Source organism: Telmatherina bonti (genome assembly GCF_933228915.1).
Source record: "Telmatherina bonti genome assembly, chromosome: 2".
Classification (NCBI taxonomy): Eukaryota; Metazoa; Chordata; class Actinopteri; order Atheriniformes; family Telmatherinidae; genus Telmatherina; species Telmatherina bonti.
In genome coordinates, this window is record NC_136620.1 from 15,665,413 (window position 1) to 15,686,311 (window position 20,899).

At 38.7% G+C, this 20,899-nt stretch overlaps 1 protein-coding gene across 1 annotated transcript in view; it reads left to right on the top strand.

The window, feature by feature from the left end:
• The window catches only part of LOC306768148 (NT-3 growth factor receptor-like), a gene marked incomplete at both ends in the record, with an annotated part of 57,280 nt that overhangs the window by 17,910 nt on the left and 18,471 nt on the right, over positions 1 to 20,899 (top strand). The window contains 7 exons of the mRNA XM_079256380.1: positions 545 to 747; positions 7,135 to 7,209; positions 8,765 to 8,836; positions 10,762 to 10,833; positions 11,840 to 11,994; positions 15,461 to 15,603; positions 18,642 to 18,783. Of these exons, the coding sequence (XP_079112506.1) occupies positions 545 to 747; positions 7,135 to 7,209; positions 8,765 to 8,836; positions 10,762 to 10,833; positions 11,840 to 11,994; positions 15,461 to 15,603; positions 18,642 to 18,783 (862 nt within the window). The remainder of the gene's footprint in view (positions 1 to 544; positions 748 to 7,134; positions 7,210 to 8,764; positions 8,837 to 10,761; positions 10,834 to 11,839; positions 11,995 to 15,460; positions 15,604 to 18,641; positions 18,784 to 20,899) is intronic.

A 20,899-nucleotide genomic window follows, 5' to 3' on the forward strand; every position in this document is an offset into this window, starting at 1 on the left:
GAGCTGAGATTCTGTCAGGTTCCACCCTGATCAGTGGGACTCTCTCTCTCTCTCTGGCTCCCAGTCTCTCTATATGTCTCTCTACCAGTCCACAATCGCAGTGAAATCAATGGGGAGAAAGAAAGATGAGGGGGGAGAGTCAAAGAGAGATGGTTAGATGAATGGAGGACACGAAACGATGAGGGGGAAAGTGATATTATCATAGTCTGCCTGGAATATTTTCCAACTTTTCCCCCCTTTTTTGCCCTCTGTGCGGCATTTTTTAAAAATAAATAAATAAAAATATAAAATAAAGATAGGACTCAGCCAACACAGCTCCCTCGCCATTGCCAACAGACACACAGCTGGAAATATTCTGTAACAGCTGGACTCCACTACCAGAGATGAGGTGAGGACGCCGCGCGCTGAGCCAACTTTAAACACGCGCTTTGGGTGTTTTCTGCTGTTGCTGCGGTTCACAGATCAGAAAGACTCGGATCCTTTCAGGATGGATGTGTTTGGATGCTCGTTTGGCGCACGCGGTTTGCGAAGTTTCCCCTGGAAGGTTTTGGTCCTGCTTGTCTTTCTGTTCCACAACAACCTGAGTTCCCTGCCGGACTGCTCGCCCACCTGCTCCTGCTCCTTCACAGAGATCTTCTGCAACAAGTCAGAGAGCAGCCAGTTCTTCCCTCTGCTGTCCCAAAGCAACGCCAGCTCCCCGAACAGCACCGACAGTTTCGAAGATCTTTTCCAGAACATCACCAGCATGTAAGTTCTGCTGCGCCACACAACAGCTTTCACTGGGTTGTTTATGGCAACTGCGCTTCTTAAATGTCCGATTTCAGACAAAACAAAAACAATCAACAAACAAAAGCTTTTTCAGCCCATTTATGACAAAAAGAAGAAACAGGTCTGATGTGGACATATCGTGTGGTAAAAGCAAGAATTTTAACATTTCTAATACTTTCAGTGTGAAATCGGAACTGGACTAAAACATAAAGTGAATTCATTATTATTGTTACTCAACTCAACTCAACTCAACTTTATATATATAGCACTTTCACCCAACGCCAGCCGCAACAAAGTGCTGAACAGTAAAGACATGTAGTGAAATTAGAACAATAGAAGTTAAGGGAATAAAAGATAAAACAATAAAAGCAATCAAAAGTAAAAGAAATTAAAACTATATATTATGTACATACCAGGCACACACATGTTGCATGTTGCTGTCCATAAATAATTCTTTTTTTTAGAGTTATATTTTATTTATAGCATAGTTCAGTTTTTTTTTATGCATGTTTTGAAAACGTTTGACTGGGATACACTATACCTTTTCTTGTCAGACACATCAAAGTTTCTCTGCGTCATGTCAGCAAGATGTTTACACAGAAGATCAATTGAGAATATATTAAAAAATTTGTTTCATCTTCTGAAAAATTGTAGCTGTACTCCATAGCCTGCAACATCCTTAAAAGTTCTGAAATGGCTTCAACAAATCTGGAAATGTAAAAATTCCTGATGTCAGATGTGTCAGTTTCATATTGAAGTATAAAAGAAGCAGTAAGAGGCACATTCATGGAAGTTTGTTTACTTTACTTTCTTGATTCCTTCTACATTTTACAGTAATATCTGACCTGCTCATCAGATAATATTAAATAAGTTTGGGGTTTTTTTTGGTTTATTTAAAAAAAAGAAGAATCCTCAGAGTTGACGGAAGCTGTCACAGCTGCCTCATCTATGTTGTTCTGCTCCATGGATCTGAACCATCTAGTCCAAGTAAAGATACAAATAAAGTCTTGAAAAAAATCTAATAATTCCTGAAAGCATGTTGGGGTGCATGGTGGTGTGTTGTTTAGATCTGCTGCTTCACAGCTGGAAGTTTCCTGGTTTGAGGCTGTTTCTTCTTTCTGTGTGGAGTTTTCATGGTCTCTCTGTGCAGCTGTGGTTTCTCTCTGGATTATTTTCTTGCAGTTTAAAACATGATAATACGTTTCCTGGTGACTCTGAGGTGTGCGTGTTTGTTCCCCTGTGGTGGACTGGTGATCTGTCCTGAATGTATCTGTCCTGGTAACAGCTGAGAAAGCCTTTACTAACATGGCTGGCTGTTTGGAAAACTGAGGGAATATGGCTGGTCTGTACCAAGTCTTTCCTGGTCATGTTGACGGTAACCAAAATGGAAATGTTCAATTTCAGTAAAAAAAAAAAAAAAAAAGTGAACCAAAATGGAAAATCTCAAAACATTATTTTCTACTGAATTAAGATTAGCCACTGAAAGCTGGACTTTTCTAAAGAAAACCGTCGTCCTCTGGATCGACCAGGATTTAGATTCATTTCAGGAATTAAGGATTTTTTTGTCTTCAAGTAGCTCAGTAAGTCCACCTTAATAAGTCTTTCTGTTTTGACCAAAAACATAACACATTAGCAAACAAAACAAGCTGGATGCAGCTTGAAGAGGTCAAATGTAAACCTGAATTCGATCCCTTCATAAAACTTGAAAATCACAAACCAGTTATACAAATGTGCACCAAGAAAACACGTTATTGACGTGTGACTCCAACACTGCAAAAACTCAGCCTTAAAAAACAAGAAAAAAATATACAAAAATTAGGAAAATGTTGCTTAAAATAAGATAAATTATCTGCCAACAGAACAAGAAAATTTGGCTTGTCAAGACTTCCCAAAACAAATAAAATTACTCTTAAAACAAGAGGACTTCTCTGGCATAAAAACTAAGAATTACCTTACCTTTAATAAAAATATGCATATGTGTACTCAGTTTAAGATTTTTAATCTTACTTAGATTTCCGTTTTTGCATTGAACTCGGTGCTATTTACAGTCAAATGTTAGTGGAAATAAAACATAACAAAGACAACAATGCATGTCTCTGTTTGAAATAAGAGGTTATTGGTTTTTCCAGATAATGACATCAAAAGACAAAAGGAATCCGCTATTATCCGTAGTTATTTTCCAAAGTTACGGCTATTCCTCAATTCTCCTCAGTATCAGACTGGATGTAAGGTGGCATTTACATCAGGATCGTCTGCTAGACTCGGTCTGATCGGAGAGCAAATACCATTACATTTCACAGAATCTCCAAATTAAGTATTTACCCTCAGCAACACCGCTGTCCCTCGTCTCTCTGTTAGCATTAGCTAGCATTGTAAAGATTACTAATGACTGTGCAAGGCCTTCCAGATGTCCTTGAAATTGTTGAAAACAGTAGCCTACAGTTTATCTTCTCTGACGTACAGTGAAATGTGACAGCAGAAATGAAAGATGGTCTACTTCCTGGACTGGCCCACAGCAGCAGGACTAAAGGGTTGGATGTGGACCACGCAGGCAGACCTAACCATGGGATTTATCAGTAAGAAAAACTTTAGAAAGGTGTCTGCAAAGGCAAGGCAAACCAGGGGCTGGTTTCCCAGAGAGGGGTCTGATAACCAAACCTCTGGGATTTACAAGTAAACCTGCAGTCTGAGAGCGAAGCTCTGATAGAAAAATCTGGATCTCTGAGATCTTTAGGATCCAGTGGAGCTTTGTCAGTAAGAGCATGTAAAATAAACACTTTTCATTTACAAATGCACACATAATAGCAATGAAATAAAGATGTTCCTGCTTCATCCCGAAATGCTCCGATCAGCGTTTGACCTTTAAAAATGTATACTAATATATTTATTTATGAATTCATTAAATATTTAATGAATTCATAAAATATTTAATTGTATTTATTTAATCTTGCAATTTAGCCAAAGTTGTGTTATAACTGTGTCACCGCCTGGATCACGCCATAATTGACATCAACTGCATCGATATCAAACATTTTTTAAACTAAAATGCAGTGAAGAATCAGCAGATGGTGTGTTATAACCACCGTGTTTCATCTGGATAACACTATAAATACAGTACCCTTAAGCCCACAGATCAAACAAGCATACGGCCTCCTGATCTTCTCATGAAAACAGCAACAACTTTTTAATTAATAACATGAATATTTTTGGAACAGTCTGGTGATTTTAATATGGAAAATGATAACTGAGTATAACAGGCCCACTAAGTATGTTTACTTGAGTAAGATCTTTAGCTGAATGTTTGTTTGGGTTGTTTTGACTAATGACAACACAACATGACAGGGCTGTACGGTGATGCAGTGGTTCGCACTGCGGTCTCACAGCAAGGTTACTGGTTTGATCCTCAGCTGGGGAGACTCAAACGGTGCCTTTTTGCGTGGAGTTTGCATGTTCTCTCCGTGCATGTAGGTACTCCAGCTTCCTCCCCCTGTCCAAAGACATGCATTAGCTAATTGGTAACTCAAAATTGTCCTTAGGAGCGAGCGTAAGAGTGAATAGTTGTTTGTCTCTCTGCGATGGACTGGTGACCTGTCCAGAGTGTACTCCGCCTCTCACCCGAAGGCTGCTGGGAGAGACTCCAGCTCCCATGCGACCCTTAATCGGATTAAGCGGTTCTGATAATGAATTTAAAAAAATAAATATTGTTATCATACTATAGATATAATAACAGATTATAATATTATAAGCTCACCATGCAGCAAACCACGAAACATACAAAACCCTCATTTAAACAGGGTCTCTCCAACATGTTTGCACCTGCTGCACTCAGTAAATCACCTGCAAACTGTGGTTCAGCTCCATGTGCAAAATTTTAGATTGCACACAAATGACTACTCGTACTTTGGGATCTTAGTCGATCTGGACCTATATGTACAATATATTACGTTATAATATATATAATATTTTAAACAGCCCCTTCGATGGATTAGCAAGCTGTACAGGGTGTACCCTGCCTTTCGCCTAAAAGACTGCTGGGATAGGCTCCAGCTTCCCGTGACCCTGAATTGGATTAAGCGGTTAGGAAAATGAATGAATGAATAATATTTGATACATTGAATGACTTAAATATTTACTTGCAATTTAAATGAAGCATTTTTCATCAGTAGGGTCAAAGGTGACCTGATCTAAGCCGCCTCCTCTGCTTCTGTGAGGCTGAATGGTCCCAATAACATTAAATATTTGTCCTGATTTCCACGAATCTGCATTCAGAAAAGCTCGTTATGAGATGCATTATGGCGGAACATCAATAGCTGAGGATCAATATTGTGCCAATGTCAATATCAAAATGTTATAACGACAATGAAAAGCAAGTCAATATTTTTTATCACTAATGCACTAATGTTGTCAGAGAATGTCAATTATATCCAGAACTATTGATTACAGATAGATCAGAAGGATGTCTCGCTTCGGTGGAAGAATGAGGTCAGATTTTAATTTAATTACTGATTTTTATTAGATAAACAGTTTTTATTCAGAGCAACCCAGAGGGAGAAGAAAGAAAAACTCCTTCACTGCCTTCTTTATCACAACTGGTGTGAGAAGTTTGATTATTGTGATATTAGAATAAATTGTTGCCATGTTTTTACTATCTATGTGTGACTATAGTTTAACTTATTGGAGTTATTGGTGATAGAGTGTGTTATCTGTAGATAAACAGTGACCGCATGTGCGTTAATTTACAGTTATGAGCAGAAAGTACGGTTGCATGTGAAAGAAAAACAGCTCTGTTTGCTTGATTTCATTCAGAGTTTCTCAGCTGTGACAAATATTGATTCAGAGAGCCAGCATGATGTTACTAAATGGACTCTGAACTTCTGTTGTGAAGCGTAAACTTTTTTAATCCCGCGGCCATTTTGGTGTTTGGGAGACAAGACATTACAAGGGGTCTGATCAGTAACAGCTCTGATTATTCAGGGTCTGTTCTCAGGGACGTATGCCATCCTTATCACTTACATGGTATCGATTTATCCCTGAAAACAGCTCTAGTCTGAGACTGTATGTAATATGGGATAACAGGAGCATTTGTAAGTTACACTAAAGGAGTCACACACAAAGAGCAGAGCGTCTACTGTTTCAGTTTGTGCTACAAATTGTGATTATATTGGAGAAAGGTGACGGCAGTGTCAATTTAACCACACAAGGTTTCCAGTATTTATCCTGTCAGTGTTACACGCGCTGTTTTTTTGGTTGTTTTTTTTTTCTTTTTTTACTTTTCAGAAAGGACACCTTATGGTTATCATCATCATGGGCTGTGTATATTCTGCTTTTGTTTTCATCTCTGTCCAAGACGTAAAAAAAAAAAGAAACACAAAAAAAGTCACTTTGTCTGGCTTTTGTTTCTTCACCTAAAATGAAAAATCAGATAATAAACTATTATCTGATTTGGGATCTTAGTCGATCTTGCCCTATATGTATAATATATTAATTTATAATATATATAATATTTTATACATTGAATATCTTATCAGATAATAAAATTAACTGATTCCTGAACAAACAACTGAAAGAACAGCTCAACCATGACACACTGATTTAGTTGCATACAAGAAGTGCATCACAGCTGCTTATAAATGTGTTTATAATATATTGAGTAGTGAGTTATTTTTTATCTGAAGTACATTATTCCAACTACCAATAATAATTTATAAAGATGCCGATAAAGTAAACTTATAAAAACAAAAAGAAATATCTACAAATAAACCTCATTCCCTCCATCATAACTATCAAAAAAGCACGTAATCTTTTTCTTCCTTTCTCTTACCTTTCTCATTGTATTTTTTTGCACATTTTTTTAATAGTAAAAACATTTCTTTTTTAAACATTTAGTTTATTTTCTAATGTTTTAAACATAACCCTCTCAGCCTGTTTAAGGAGGATTCCTGTTATCACTCCGGACAGACAATAAGGTTCTATTTTCTGTGTATCCATCTAGTAAAAAGTGCTGCAGTTGCAGTTTACTGCTTTTGCATTCGGTTGTTATGCATGAAATGTGTGAGCTGCATAGAAAGTGTTATCGGAATTATTTAGAAAATAAAAATAGTCATCACAAAGCAATCCATGTTTCCAAATGTGTTTAAATGAAAAATTAAGTGTCATCTTCCGTCCATTTCCACATCAATATCACATCATACTGAAAGCGGACATGATCAGTTCTGCTGAAATCTAACATTAAACCGGCTGATGGAGAAAGTGTAGCATATGATGCAATATCACACATTGCCAAATAAATTTTAACATGTGAAATTTTCAAATGTCCTCCATTCTCCTTTTCTTCTTCAGCTTCTGATTGCCTTTGTTTTTCTCCAGACACATTGAGAACTGGACTGGCCTGCACACATTAAGGAATATGGATTTGGAGCTTTTCCATGGTTTACAGAGGCTGTAAGTATTAAGACATCTGTGTGTTGCTGTTAATTGCAGGTCGCATTGTTTCCATAAACATATCTGCAAATCTGGTTGGTATAAAGTTTTCCTCCATATATATGTATATGTATACAGCAACAAACTGTAATCTGTACAATCTGTACAAATCTGTAATCTGTTCAAGAGCAAATATTTCTGGTAAAAATAGAGGTTACTGGTGGTAAGTCCAACAAATAAGTGATGGGGTAATTTATGCAGCATTTAAATGGTCTGCCTGTTTCTCTCAACCTGGCTGGACCTGATGAACAAAGAGGCAGAAACACCCTGCAGATTCCTGGGCTACAATGAAATCCATGGATGTTTTTAAAGTTGAGCAAGCCCAGGATAAAAAAAGAAAAAAGCTGAAACCAAACAAAGCACTAGAAGACATTCAGAAAGCTGGAAAGCCATTGTTCAAGACCATTTTAGAATATTACAACAATGTTATATTAAAAGAAATTAGACAAAGGCACTTTCAAAAATTAACAACTACAACAAAACACGAAACAGGAAAGCTTCCACAATCACCCTCATGTCGGCAGTCCCTACTTCAGGGTCGGGTCCTTTGTGCTGTGAGGTTGGAGATCTCTGATGTTATTCCTGGATCGTTTTGATGCACTTTCCTAATTTTAGGAGTCTCGGCTGAAACTCAAGACAACTCCACATGTTTTTGAGCTTCCTCCTTCATTTCTTGCTCATGTTCCTTCTTGATGTTGGTGTCTATTAGAATGGTTACATCTATCACTGCATGTCCTTCTACAGCTTGTCAGCCACCTTAAAGACACAGACAGAACTTTTTCCCCGTAACGTCCCCTATTGACGGCTAATTCGGCATCCATCTTGCATCCTACCTGACCTGTTAGCTCAGCAGCAAAAGACAATCTTAGATGACTCTGATTTTGTCTCTTTCTCTCTTTTAACCTGCTTGCATTTCTTTGCTGAATCAGCAACGTTGCATGCTCAAAACAGCCAATTCCTTATTATACCGTGAAGCAAAACGTCAAATCGGTCCCGGTTCAGAAAGTTGTATAGTGTGGCTTTTCAGCAGCGGGTCGCCACTGGCCATTGACAGCTCAGGAAATATGCTGAGTGAATTTAGATGCGCCATCAAAGTGGGTCATAAGCGCATATTTTAATAGTTGAAAAGTTACGGACAGGGTCTTTAATATTGTTTAACCATCATTAGTTCATCACTGTGGACCTGGAAGTCCCTCTGAGTCTGTGCTCTGTTGTTCTCCACCTTCTTTCGAAAGTTTCTTCCACTTTGACTCTGATACTTTCAGCCTGAACTCAGTGCACATGTTCCTGTGTACTATTTCGTCACCTGGTTATGCTGTGCCTGCATCTTCCCCCCTGCTACTGCATCATGTACTGTCTCCAGCCTGCAGTTGTGGTCCTGCCTCATGTATCACTCATCTTTAGTTCCTGTTCCATCCTTACTGTAGACAACTAATTCTTATTTAATGTCTCATGTCTTTTCTTTCTCTTTGTCTGTATGTTTGTGTTTATGCTCTTTGTGTTTTGTCTGTTATAGAACAATTACACGAACCAAACTGCATACCATCCAGACTCACGTCTTCTCCAAAAACCCTGATCTACAATACATGTAAGTACACACATAAACTACATGCTCACCTAAGAATTATTGAATAAGTGAGTAATTACATACATATGTAAGTATATTAGTCAGTCAACAGTCAGTCTAACTTCACACTTTCTACAACCAAAGCTAATCTTGTAACACATTTAGGGCCATATTTACTGAAGGTTTGTGTGTACTACAACGTGTGCAAACTCTTTTCACACGCGCACACAACCACACACACACACACACACACACACACACACACAAGTACAAACTGATTTACTTACAGCGCACATTGAGGGTTGCGTCTTTCAAAGGTGCAAGAAAATGTGTCTGCATGCAGTCTGTTGCAATGAATATGCAATATGGAGCATGTCATTTGCATGTGTTGGGAGGACAAAATGTAAATACATTAAGTTAGTACCTGCAATGTGATATATAGAAATTAAGCACTTATATTTAACATGTTTTAAAAGGATGTGCAAACATCTTGTGTGCGTAATTGTGCACATTGCTGCATTTATTGTCACAAGAAGGAGACATCGAACTGAAAGGATAAACAGAGAACATGTTTTTCACCCTCATGTGAATATTTTTGGGATGAACAAGAGAACAAAACATATTGCTTCATGAGTATTGCAGTTTTGGAGCTGTTGGAGGATTTGGAGAAGAATCATGCATACCTGCAAATGAGAAGTATTGCATGTCACAGCTGGGATCCCCCAATCCTTTTTTTTTAGAAATGCTGTCCAAGTCTTAAAGGCCATGTGTCACCGGATGGCCACGGTCATTAGGTTTCCATGCACTCTGCAGTCATCAACTGAGGCCAAACTAGGCTTTTTTTGCGGCAGATGTATATCCCAGAGTAATAAGAGCAAATGATTGCTCCCCTGTGTAGCTTGGATATCCATAATCAACATTATAGTAAAACATCGCGGGTCAGTGCATGATTCGTTAAAATGTTGAAAAACAGTTTTCTGTTCTACAAGCCAAGAGCTGGTGTGTTTAAGAGGGCTGTGGACAGAAGTGTATAATCCAGGTGCTATAAAATAAAAGTCCTGTCCAGCAGCTGTTCCAACCAGTCACTAAACCAGCCTGTTAGTAAATACACCCCCCTAAATGCACAACCATGTGCATTTGTCATGTTTTTGGTAGATCCAAAAACATGGCAGGACTTCTACTTTATGGCATCTGGATTATACATCTCAGCTTGTAGGTTGGTCAATTTATGAAATTCTTAGTAGAAATAAATGAGGCCTACATTTAAAACAAAGAGACTCATATTCATACATGTGTTCTTTCTTTTTTTAAGGATGACAGTACACCCCATTACCCCCACCTGTTGTATTTGCAGACATTGTATGCCAGTAGGCTATTTCTTTCATTTGGGTTGCAAATGATTGTATTTACTTCTTGCTCAAAAGACTTTTTCCAGCAGCCTGACAGCTGTCATGTTGTACTGGATTGGGAACTGTGTGGTGCTAATTGTATAGCTGCCTGAAATGCCTTGGTCAGAGTAGGGCAAATGATTTAAATCAGAAGCATAGCAAAAGACAACAACCGGCAAGACATTTTCCAGGCTGAATGAGCTGGTGTTTGTAGTAAGCTACCAGAACAAAGTCCAGCTGAGCAAACAGTAGCATAAACCTTGGCAAAAGTAGAATAAAGTAGAATAGAATTGAATAAAATACACATAGGCAGGGCCAAGCAAGAATTCTAAGCAACAGTAACTAGTTATGTTTAGGCTGCTCACCAGCCAGCATCAGTTGTTCAGCCATGTTCAGGCAATTGTGGCTGTTTTCTAGATGCTAGCAGGCATAAAAAATGAGCTGCAAATGACCTGGAAAGGGAGTGTGTCTTCATGTGTCGTTCTTCTAAACGTGCAGTATAAGTCGTGTGAATTTAACATGTTCCTGTTAGATCTAATCTGTCATTGTTTCCCTCAGAGATTTGTCCAAGAATCCCTTGCTGACAGAGATTTCCTGGGAGATCTTTAAACCTCTACAGCTCTCAGAACTGTAAGTCCATCTGGGATTTCTTCTGACTTCAGTGTCATCAATGCAGACGTTGTTTGTGGTGTAGATACAAGAAAATGGTTTGGTGCTTCAGTTGTGATACAAAAAACTAAACACTAATTCACATTTCAGGGCTTTTTAAGTTTAAAGGAGGAAAATATTACATGTTAAAGAAAGTTTGCAAGCGAATATCTAGAACCGAACATAAACAGAAGTAAAGCTGCTAGAAAGTGCATCAGGCCTGTGGTCTGTATATGCTTAATATATCAGGAATATTTCAGAATATCTGAATAAAGGTGCACATATTTAGATAAAATAAGTGATAATGGAAATCAGGAAAAATAAAGATCTGCTGCTAACTGGGCTGATTAAAGCTCTAAAAGAATTTACACTGATTGACTCAAAATAGAAAGAATTTGATTAGATTTGCCATCCACTTATATATATATATATATATATATATATATATATATATATATATATATATATATATATATATATATATATATATATATATATATATCTCTGTATAGTGAACCCACATTAAAAAGTTAGGTGCACCAGTACAAGGATATCATATATATATATATATATATATATATATATATATATATATATATATATATATATATATATATATATATATATATATATATATATATATATATATATATAGTGAACCCACTTTAAAAAGTTAGGTGCACCAGTACAAGCAATTCAAAAAGTTAGTTTGGAGCCCAATTCCATTGAAATGTGTCCACATCTAAACCTTCCCATTCAGTGTGCAGTCTACCTGTCTGTTGCCTCTTAGTTTAATGTCAGCAATTCAAAATTTTCACACACAGCCAGAACAGGTCTTAAATCTCAGCAACATTAATTACCTTCTACTTAGAGACAGAAAATACAACTTCAAAACAACTAAAAACACACATGTCCCACATTCAACTCAATAATGGACCTTTTATTGTTAATTTGTGTTACATGATAATGTCAATGTTCCTGTTTCCAGGCATTTAGAGGAGCTGGTTTTTACCTGTGGCTGTAAGATTCGCTGGCTGCAGCTATGGCAAGAGAGAGGAGGGGCAGGCCTTGGCAGCCAGCAGTTATACTGTGTCAGTAACGGCATGAAAATACCACTTCAGGAAATGAACGTCAGCAACTGTGGTAAGATCAAGTGTTTATTTCCACATAAACAGTTTTTACTTAAGCTATAAAATTTATTTGTGTTCATAAATGTGACTCAGGCAAGAGGAAATTTTGCAGGTGGGAACTTCTTTCTACACACTAAATGAAAACTTATCAGCAGTTATGGAGCGCATTAAAACTCATGCTTTAAACTGAAAATGTAAACTAATGGTGTGTTCCAGTTGTTTCTTGGAATTTCGAATGATCCAGAGTAGGTGACGTCATTACCAGGTATTTGCTTTTCCAGTTGGACCAATTTTAAAAAATGGACACCTCCAAAGAAGCCAGTTTGTGAGCATCTACAAATACTGTATAAAGGAAGGACATTACAAACCTTTGTAAAATGTGCATCACATAAACACAAGCTAATTTTGATTAGGATTAATAAAAATGTTGTTTTTTTTTTTTTTTTTGCTTTTTTTACAAACAAGCTCAGATAATTATTGATAACAGGAACTCGCTGCTGTTTACTCAAGAAACGAAATGGACACAAGAGATACTATAATGAACTTTAATAAAGACAACAATGGACAAGATAGATCTTTAAATCTGGGTGTGATGGACCGAGCAGTGAAGAACAGTCAGGCACAGGTTTGAAGTTAAAAAATAGGGGCTTTTATTATAACCCAAAAAAAGAAGAAACAATTTAACATGAATGAATAAATTGAGCCCATAAAAGAGGTCAACATAACAAAACTATACTCAAAGAACTTTTAATGGAAGTAACTAACTCAAGCAAACAAATGAAACAAACTGAAATGACACACAAGGGAAAAATTAAATAGTGGCTGATAAGCCCAAACAAAAATAGACAAAGGGAATGGCACACACTAAATGAACAAAAGAAAACCCTAAATTCCCCCTGTATTGAAGCAAATGGTCTAGTCCAATTAGCTGGCTCCACCCTTGGCGACCTGCTGGTTCACAGCCAAGGAACTGGAGCAACTGAAACTCAAAGGAAAAAGAAAACTAATGAATGAATCACACCAAATTGATTCCACCTATGTGAGGCTGTAGACACAGCCATCACACTGGGATCCTCTGAAACTTATTGGCTGTTCCGGACACAGAGTTCACTTTGCCCATACTGTTGTGTAAGTTTCCAAACAAAATAGCTGAACTACAAAAGCAGTTGTTCCCACTGAGCTCACCTGTCAGAATGTCTTCACCCAGCTATGATAAGGTCGTTCCTCTGTCACCTGAAACCTGGAACCTTTTTGGTAAACTGGCTAAATCAAATCCACTGAGCTTTATCTGTCAGTGGATCTCTCTGCCATTAACAACCTATTTGCCCAGTAACACTGTACACAACACTATGGTGCCACAGCTAAGTGATGTCTGGTACATAATTTACTATGGGGTAAAACTGACTCCACAGGTGGCTTTAGGTATATATGACCACGGTCCTTTGAGTATTGCAGACATATCAACATCCATAACAAAAAAGTCACTATGACAAGTCAGAAAAAATGAGAAACATAATGTATTCATTCAGATGATCAGGCCATAAGAATACATCTCATTCTATGTCATCAAATGAGACTCTTTGAAGACATAATGAGGATCTCTTCTCAGGCAACCGAAGGTGTTGGTGTCATGTGTGAATTGGCCCCTCGAGGCTTGTTCATCATGTATTGATGCAGTAATCTGACCCAGCAACAGAAATGCATCACTTCCAATATGAGACACGTGTAAACTGCTACATTAACACATTAGTGAGAAGTTCATTTGACATATGATCAGCTTTTCAGCCGTCAAGAGTGGTTTTATTGACGTATTTTTAGTAATTTCTTTGGCTTGTTGTGGCTGTCTTATGACAGGTTTGTTGTGCCTAATATCCTGAATTATTCACCGCAGCATTTCCTCACAGTTCATCATGAAGTCTCCCGATTCATACCCACCAAAAAGCAGCAGCATTATTCAATTCAGTTTAGGTTTATTTGTGCGCACCAACTCAGAACAAAGTCATTTTAGGGTTCTTAATTTAATCAATTCGTACAGACTTTACCTGGTTCAGAAAGAGCAACCATCCACCTGGAGTGATTGGGGATGGAGAGGACAGGAAAGAGGGATCGACAACCACCACAACCTTGATACATGAGAAGCCTCCTGAGAAAGAAGAGTAGAAGAGAAGTTAATGATACCAATAATGTTGTGAATTAATACATGGCAGAGTCATTAATGGAAGGATGTGCTCAGTGCATGATGGGACATCAGTCAGCAGGCGAAGCAAAAGGCAGCATGACTAAAGGATGGCTAGAACACCCCTAACTATAAGATTTATCAAAAAAGGAAGATTTTGGGCCTGACACTATAAACGACTTACAAACAAAATGGAATTTCTGTTTTTCTGGTAATTAACATTTCAAACATGATGGAGGATGTCATTACCATGTGAAATGACATATAAAGCCCTTTTATGCTACCTTATGTACATAAATAGGCATTCCCTTTTCAAATGTCTTCATGCATTCGTCGCCGCCCTCAGTTCATTCCCATGTGGGCAGTGCTGAGTTCAAAGATCACTGTCACATTTTGATGTAAGTTTCAGATTGTGGTTGATGGCGGTAATGCATCGCCAGACTTTTTTCAAAAGATCCTGCCACCTTGTCTACTTTGTCTCTGGCCTCTTCCTTCCCCTGGTTGCATGTCAGCTCTACTGCCCAGCACTGACCCCACAACTTCCAGCGTTATTGTTCTGTTTGCTGCGACAGATCATCAAGCCCCCCAAAAACTGACCAATTTATGGTGGTAAATGATGTAGGAGATGGACAAAAGTGTGTCCATTTGAGTATGCTTGCATATCTGTGTTCTTTAATATGAACTGCTCTACATTATAACATAGACACACCATAGAAATGTTAATGGCTCCTTTTACCAACTACAAGACGCAACCTGTGGCCAAAACATCAAAGCCTCAATGTTAGCCTACAATCTTTCCTAGTACAGATTAACAGTTTTGTACTTCATCCTCATAGTAAAACCTAACCAGTCAAGTTTTATCGGATTCACACTACAAGAACTCATTTCTCTCTACATGAACTGCGTTTGTAAAACCGTAGTTGTACATGGCTCATGTTATAACGCATTCATGTCACAGATAGCTAGATGGCATTTCAGATGCTATTAAAGGAATTTGTTTGAACTTTTACAAGTGTGGTAAAATGTTTGCTATATACAGTTGTGTGTCAAGCTGGGTGGGACAACCCAATCTCTCTGAGTGAGAATGAAGGTGAGCAAGCTTACTGTAACAGCCGAGATCCTACATGCAAAATGAGACTGGATTTCTTTGTTGTACAAATCAGTGCAGGGTAAAAACATTGGCACTCAGAATGGAGAGTTTAGACATTTTCCTAACTTTAGTGACATCCTCCAGACTCTGAAAGCACTTCTGTAGTGCCTGTGATCTCTTAGAGTTCAGAAAAACACTGTTTCTCTGTTTCAGACCCGCCTGTTGTCAGAGTTAGCCATGCTAGCCTAACCGTTGTGGAAGGTTATCAAGTTACGGCGATCTGCAACAGTTCTGGATCCCCACTACCTATGGTGGAATGGGCCTTCAACGGCTTGGTCTCCAGCAATTTGCACAAGGTAAGGATGAGATGCACATATCTACTCTCAGTAAATCTACTGTAAGAGACAAGCACCTTCTCACCTATGCCCTACCAGCAGTTGTTTTATGAAAATATTGAGTCCCAGTAGCAATAAACCAAAATTTTAGGCATTTTAACATGGAAAAATCCAAACCATGTTTTACTACTTTTGGTCCATTATGTAAAAAAAAAAACATGTGTAGAAGCTCAACACTTTTCATCCCAGTAGACATCCAGACAGCCTCAGTTATCAGATTATGAGGCTAATGGGGTGTAAAATGATAAATCGATAGATATCACTGCATAAAGAACAACCAAAACTACATAAAAGAACCAATGTCAGAAGCATCTCATCTGAGCTGAGGAAAAAAAGGACTGGACTGTTTCTCAGTGGTCCAAAGTCCTCTTTTCAGATGGAAGCAAATTTTGCATTTCGTTTGGAAAACAAGGTCCCAGAGTCTGGAGGAAGAGTGGAGAGGCACAGAATCCATGTTGCTTGAAGTCCAGTGTGAAGTTTCTACGGTCAGTGATGATTTGGGGAGCCATGTCATCTGCTGGTGTTAGTCCACTGTGTTTTCTGAAGTGCACAGTCAACACAGCATCTACCAGGACATTTTAGAGCACGTCATGCTTCCTTCTGCTGACAAGCTTTATGGAGATGCAGATTTTTTTTTTTTCCAGCAGGACTTTGCACCTGCCTACACTGCCAAAGGTACCAAAAGCTGCTTCAATGACCATGGTGTTACTGTGCTTGATTGGCCAACAAACTCACCTGATCTGAACCCCATAGAGGATCTGTGGGTTATTGCCAAGAGGAAGATGAAACACCAGACCCTACAATGTAGATGACCTGAACGCTGCTATCAAAGCAACCTGGGCTTCCATTACACCTGAGCAGTGCCACACGGTGATCACTTCCTGCATTGATGCAGTAATTCATGCAAAAGGAGGCACAACCAAGTATTGAGTGCAAGGAAATTAACATACTTTTCAGAAGCCTGACATTTCTGTTTAAAATATCATTTTTTAAAAAATGATCTTATGTAATATTCTAATTTTCTGAGACAATGCATTTTGGGTTTTCATTATCTATAAGCCACAATCATCAAATTTTCAAGAAATAAATGTTTGAAATGTTTCACTCATATTCTGAAATGAGTGATGAAAAATATTGAACTTTTTCATAATATTCTAATTTTCTGAGATGTACCTGTATGGTCTCATTCTCCCTGCACTGTATAAAGACTTACATCATCTTCTCTGCTAAAGGGCTGTGCTGTATATCTCTTCAGGGTTCCTACATGGTTTTTAAAAGTTCAGTTTAAGCCTTCTCGAGACCTTTTTATGACAGTTTTAGAACAGAATTTAATACAATTTCATAGCCACACTGGCAAAGATAAACGACTCCTAGGTTTTTAGAAAATACATTTGTTTACACCAGCAGTTACAGATTATTCCACTGACCTGAGTGTGTACGGGAAGTGCAAGGGTTTGCTTCACTTAAACGGCTTGATCACAAAATCATGATGACAACAAAGATCATTCAATTGTTAAAGATTATGTCAAAAAAGTTTGGCAGCGGTGTTTACCATCTGTAACACTTTAGCCTTTAGGGCTGTGGCTCAGCCAATTGTCGTGCAGAGGTGGACTTTAGCTGCTGCTACTGCTGAATTTTTAACAGTGTCCGATGCTGTCTCCTGGATTTCTATACCTGACCACTCAGACATAAATACAGAGGGAACTTGCTGTTTGGCTTTTTAGGCATCTGTGAAATTCACTGATTGCAAATGCCACTCCATAGCCCTGATTGTGATCATTCCCAGTTTAATGTTGGTCTTGCACAAGGTGAACCAACCTATAAACTGGTTCTCCACCTGCGTCAACCAGACTGAGAATGACCCTTTTGTCCAACCATAAAAAGGAAAATTTCCTCATTTTACTCAGGTATCTTTTTTTGGCATGATAATAAAGGCGTGTTTGGTTAAATGTCTTCCAATCATTTCTCCCAGCAAAGTCAAAGATACTTGGTTCCCAGTTTCTATACAACGGTTGGGATGAAACGGAAGGAATTAGTTCACCACTGTCTGTCACTTTGCATTTTGGACATTTTTCCCACACATTGTAATGCAATACAGCGTACAACTTAAGCTGAAATCTTTTTCAACCTACCATGGAGTTTTCTGAGCTTTCTACAGTGTTACTGTGTTGAATCCTCATCAGACATGTGAACGGCACTGTTTTTTATCACCTAAACGCATGTTTGAGTTTGAGTTTGAGTTCCAGCACGCTCTCCGTTCAGTTTCCATGGCGACGAAAAACGCGTCATTTTAGAGAGTTTTCTCTACTTGGAAATCCTTGTGACGTCCCGGGGGATAAGGTTCGGTGATTGGTTACCTTCTACTGGTTAACAAGGGCATGTACAAATACATCAGGCGGGTGGAAAACGTCGTATAAAGTTATTTCCAACGATGGCTGGTGAGTTTACCAAAGAGAGACATCCTGCTGCATTCGTTGCTGTGGGTTGCTGTTTTCCACTTCGTTTTCAGGCTCTGATTCAGGTTCCAACATGTAGGGCTGTATGCTATGTGTTGACATTGTAATTTATTTTTTTTATTGAGTTTATATTAGCCTAATCCTTCTGTTTATGAGATGTTACAATGACAGCGAAAGCAGGTGCGGTGCGCGCTTCCGATGTAGTGCAGTGGTGGGAGGTGGGGCTTAATGCGGAAGAGTCTCAATCCACATGTTTTGCCCGCAGGCTGATCTGACAGCCTACGGAGAGTGTCGGTCTGAAGTAAATAAAGCCATTTGGGACAATAACTCGATCAATCCCAGCCCTTCTGGGCTCAGAAATAAAAATAAATTAGCCTGAAATGCACATAATAGTTCCACTTTAAGGACTTCTTAAGGTATTTAATCCAGATTTGTAAATTTAAGACTTTTGAAGACCCTGCAAGAACCCTGCTTTTCCCCTTTCTGCTTTCTGCAAACATGTTACTTATTTCTTTGCTCATGTCTGTTTCTTTTGTCATCCAGGAGAGTCATCACAGCAACAATATTAACTCCTCAGCCATAACATTGTCCAACGTGAGCAGAGAGGACAACAACTTGCAGCTAATGTGCACAGCTGCCAACATTGTGGGAATGAGCAATGCTTCCATTCAGCTGACTGTGCACTGTAAGTCCACACACTTATAAAACCCCAGTTTCTGTTTCTGGCCGATATGCTGGTTATGGACAAAAACAGAATACTGATGAGAAAATCCTTCCTCATGTGTTGATGGTGGTGTAAGAGATAAAATCTTCCATCTATCAACTTTCTATATTCATCTACTCCAAAGCACAGCTCAAGGTGGTGGTGGGTGATCTTTCTTTGTTTTCTTAAAGGTCTGAAGCCATATTCACGAAGAATCTTATCTCACCACTAGAGGGACTCCTAAATAGCACAAATTGTTTTTAGTTAAGAGCTCCCTCTTAAAACATTTTCACAAAGCTGCTGAGAGTAACTTTTAATAAGGAACTGAGATATTACAGCAGGATAGTGATGCACAGACAGACCCATAACCCTAAGGGGCCATCAGTCAAGACATTTTCACTTAAACTGTGGTGCAAGTGTGGCCGGTAAACAATACAATTATGCAATGAGCGTAACCTCCAATCTTATGTCAAATAAGCAACAAGCAACATCAGCCATGCATTTTTTTCTGGCCAAATAAAATCGGCTGGTTGGTTCATTTTGCCGGGTTGGCACATTTTACGTAGATTATGACTCCTTGGAAAAACCCATCCTGTGCATCACTACAGCAGGAGGTGTGCTGCTGGATCCAAATAAAGACATGAAAAAATAAAACGTATGCTGTGTCACAGTTGTTTATTTTCAAACTTTTACTTGTTATTTTAAATTAAAACCAACATCCATTAGGCTACATAAAACTGTGGGATGATGTGGGTCTGCATGGGGTACTTATTGTTTGATGAGTAACTCTGCTTATCAATGGCTGAGATGTGACAAGGTCATCTGTACCACAAAGCCGCATTTCCCCGGTACCAAAAAACAGAATGTAGTCACATCTCTGGTGTTAGTGCGTTATTTCTCTTTGTGAGTGATGTTTGCCATCCAAGACCAGCTCTACCACAGTCAGGCTACCCTTCAGATTGAGGCAATACCCTTTCAAAAGCATGATTAAAGTTTTCCAGAATTATTTGGGTTGCATGGAAGACAGCAACCCAAAAGACAGGTGGATTTCCTCTTAAGTTTACTCTTAGGAGTCTATGTGAATCCCAACCATTTTCAGGTTTAGGAGCTAGTTTTTGCTCTAAAATGCTTTGGGAAATAATCTTAGGCAAAAAATTTGTTTCACATTATGTCCAGAGTAACTCTTCAAGATGTAGAAGCTATTTTATTTACATACATGTACATTGCCACATGTGTGGAGGAATTCTAACCATCTAAACCAGGGGTGTCCAAAGTCGGTCCTCGAGGGCCGCTGTCCTGCAGGTTTCCCATGTATTCCTGTTCCAACACATCTAGCTTCCATTTAATGGATCAAACAGCCAATGACGTGCACAACTGATTAAGCTCTACTACTAATTAATTTGAATCAGGTGTGTCTGAGCAGGGATACATAGAAAACCTGCAGGATTCTGGCCCTCGAGGAACGGAGCTGGACACCTCTGATCTAAACGGACTCACCTTACATTACAAACTGAGGTATGATATAGTAAGAAAGAAAGATATATAAGCTTGAACAAATTACCTGCCTGTTTCAAACATTTTACATTTATATTATAGAGTAATGCATGAGTTGGGTTTATCAAAATATTACAGTTCCTAACTTGTATGTAAGGAAACGCACAATGGCATAGTGGCCTCACAGCAAGAAGGTTGCTGGTTTGACCCTTGGCTGTTTGGACAGTGGTCTTTCTGTGTGGAGTTTGCATGTTCTGCCCGTGTATGCGTGGGTTCTCTCCAGATTTCTCCCACCGTCTAAAGTAATGCATGTTAGGTTAATTTGTTACTCTAAATTGCCCATAGGAGTAAGCGTGAGTGGTTGTTTGTCCATGTGGCCCTGGGATGGACTGGTGAGCTGTCCAGGGTGTACCCTGCCTTTTGCCCAAAGACTGCTGGGATAGGCTCCAGCTTCCCCATAACCCATATTAAATTAACTTGTATGTAATTTATATATATATATATAGCTAATCCATCCCGTGGGCCAGATTGGAGCGGCTGGAGGCCTGGTTTTGACCCCCAGGCAGTAAGTTTGGCAACCCAGAAAGCAGAAACAGGTACCAAT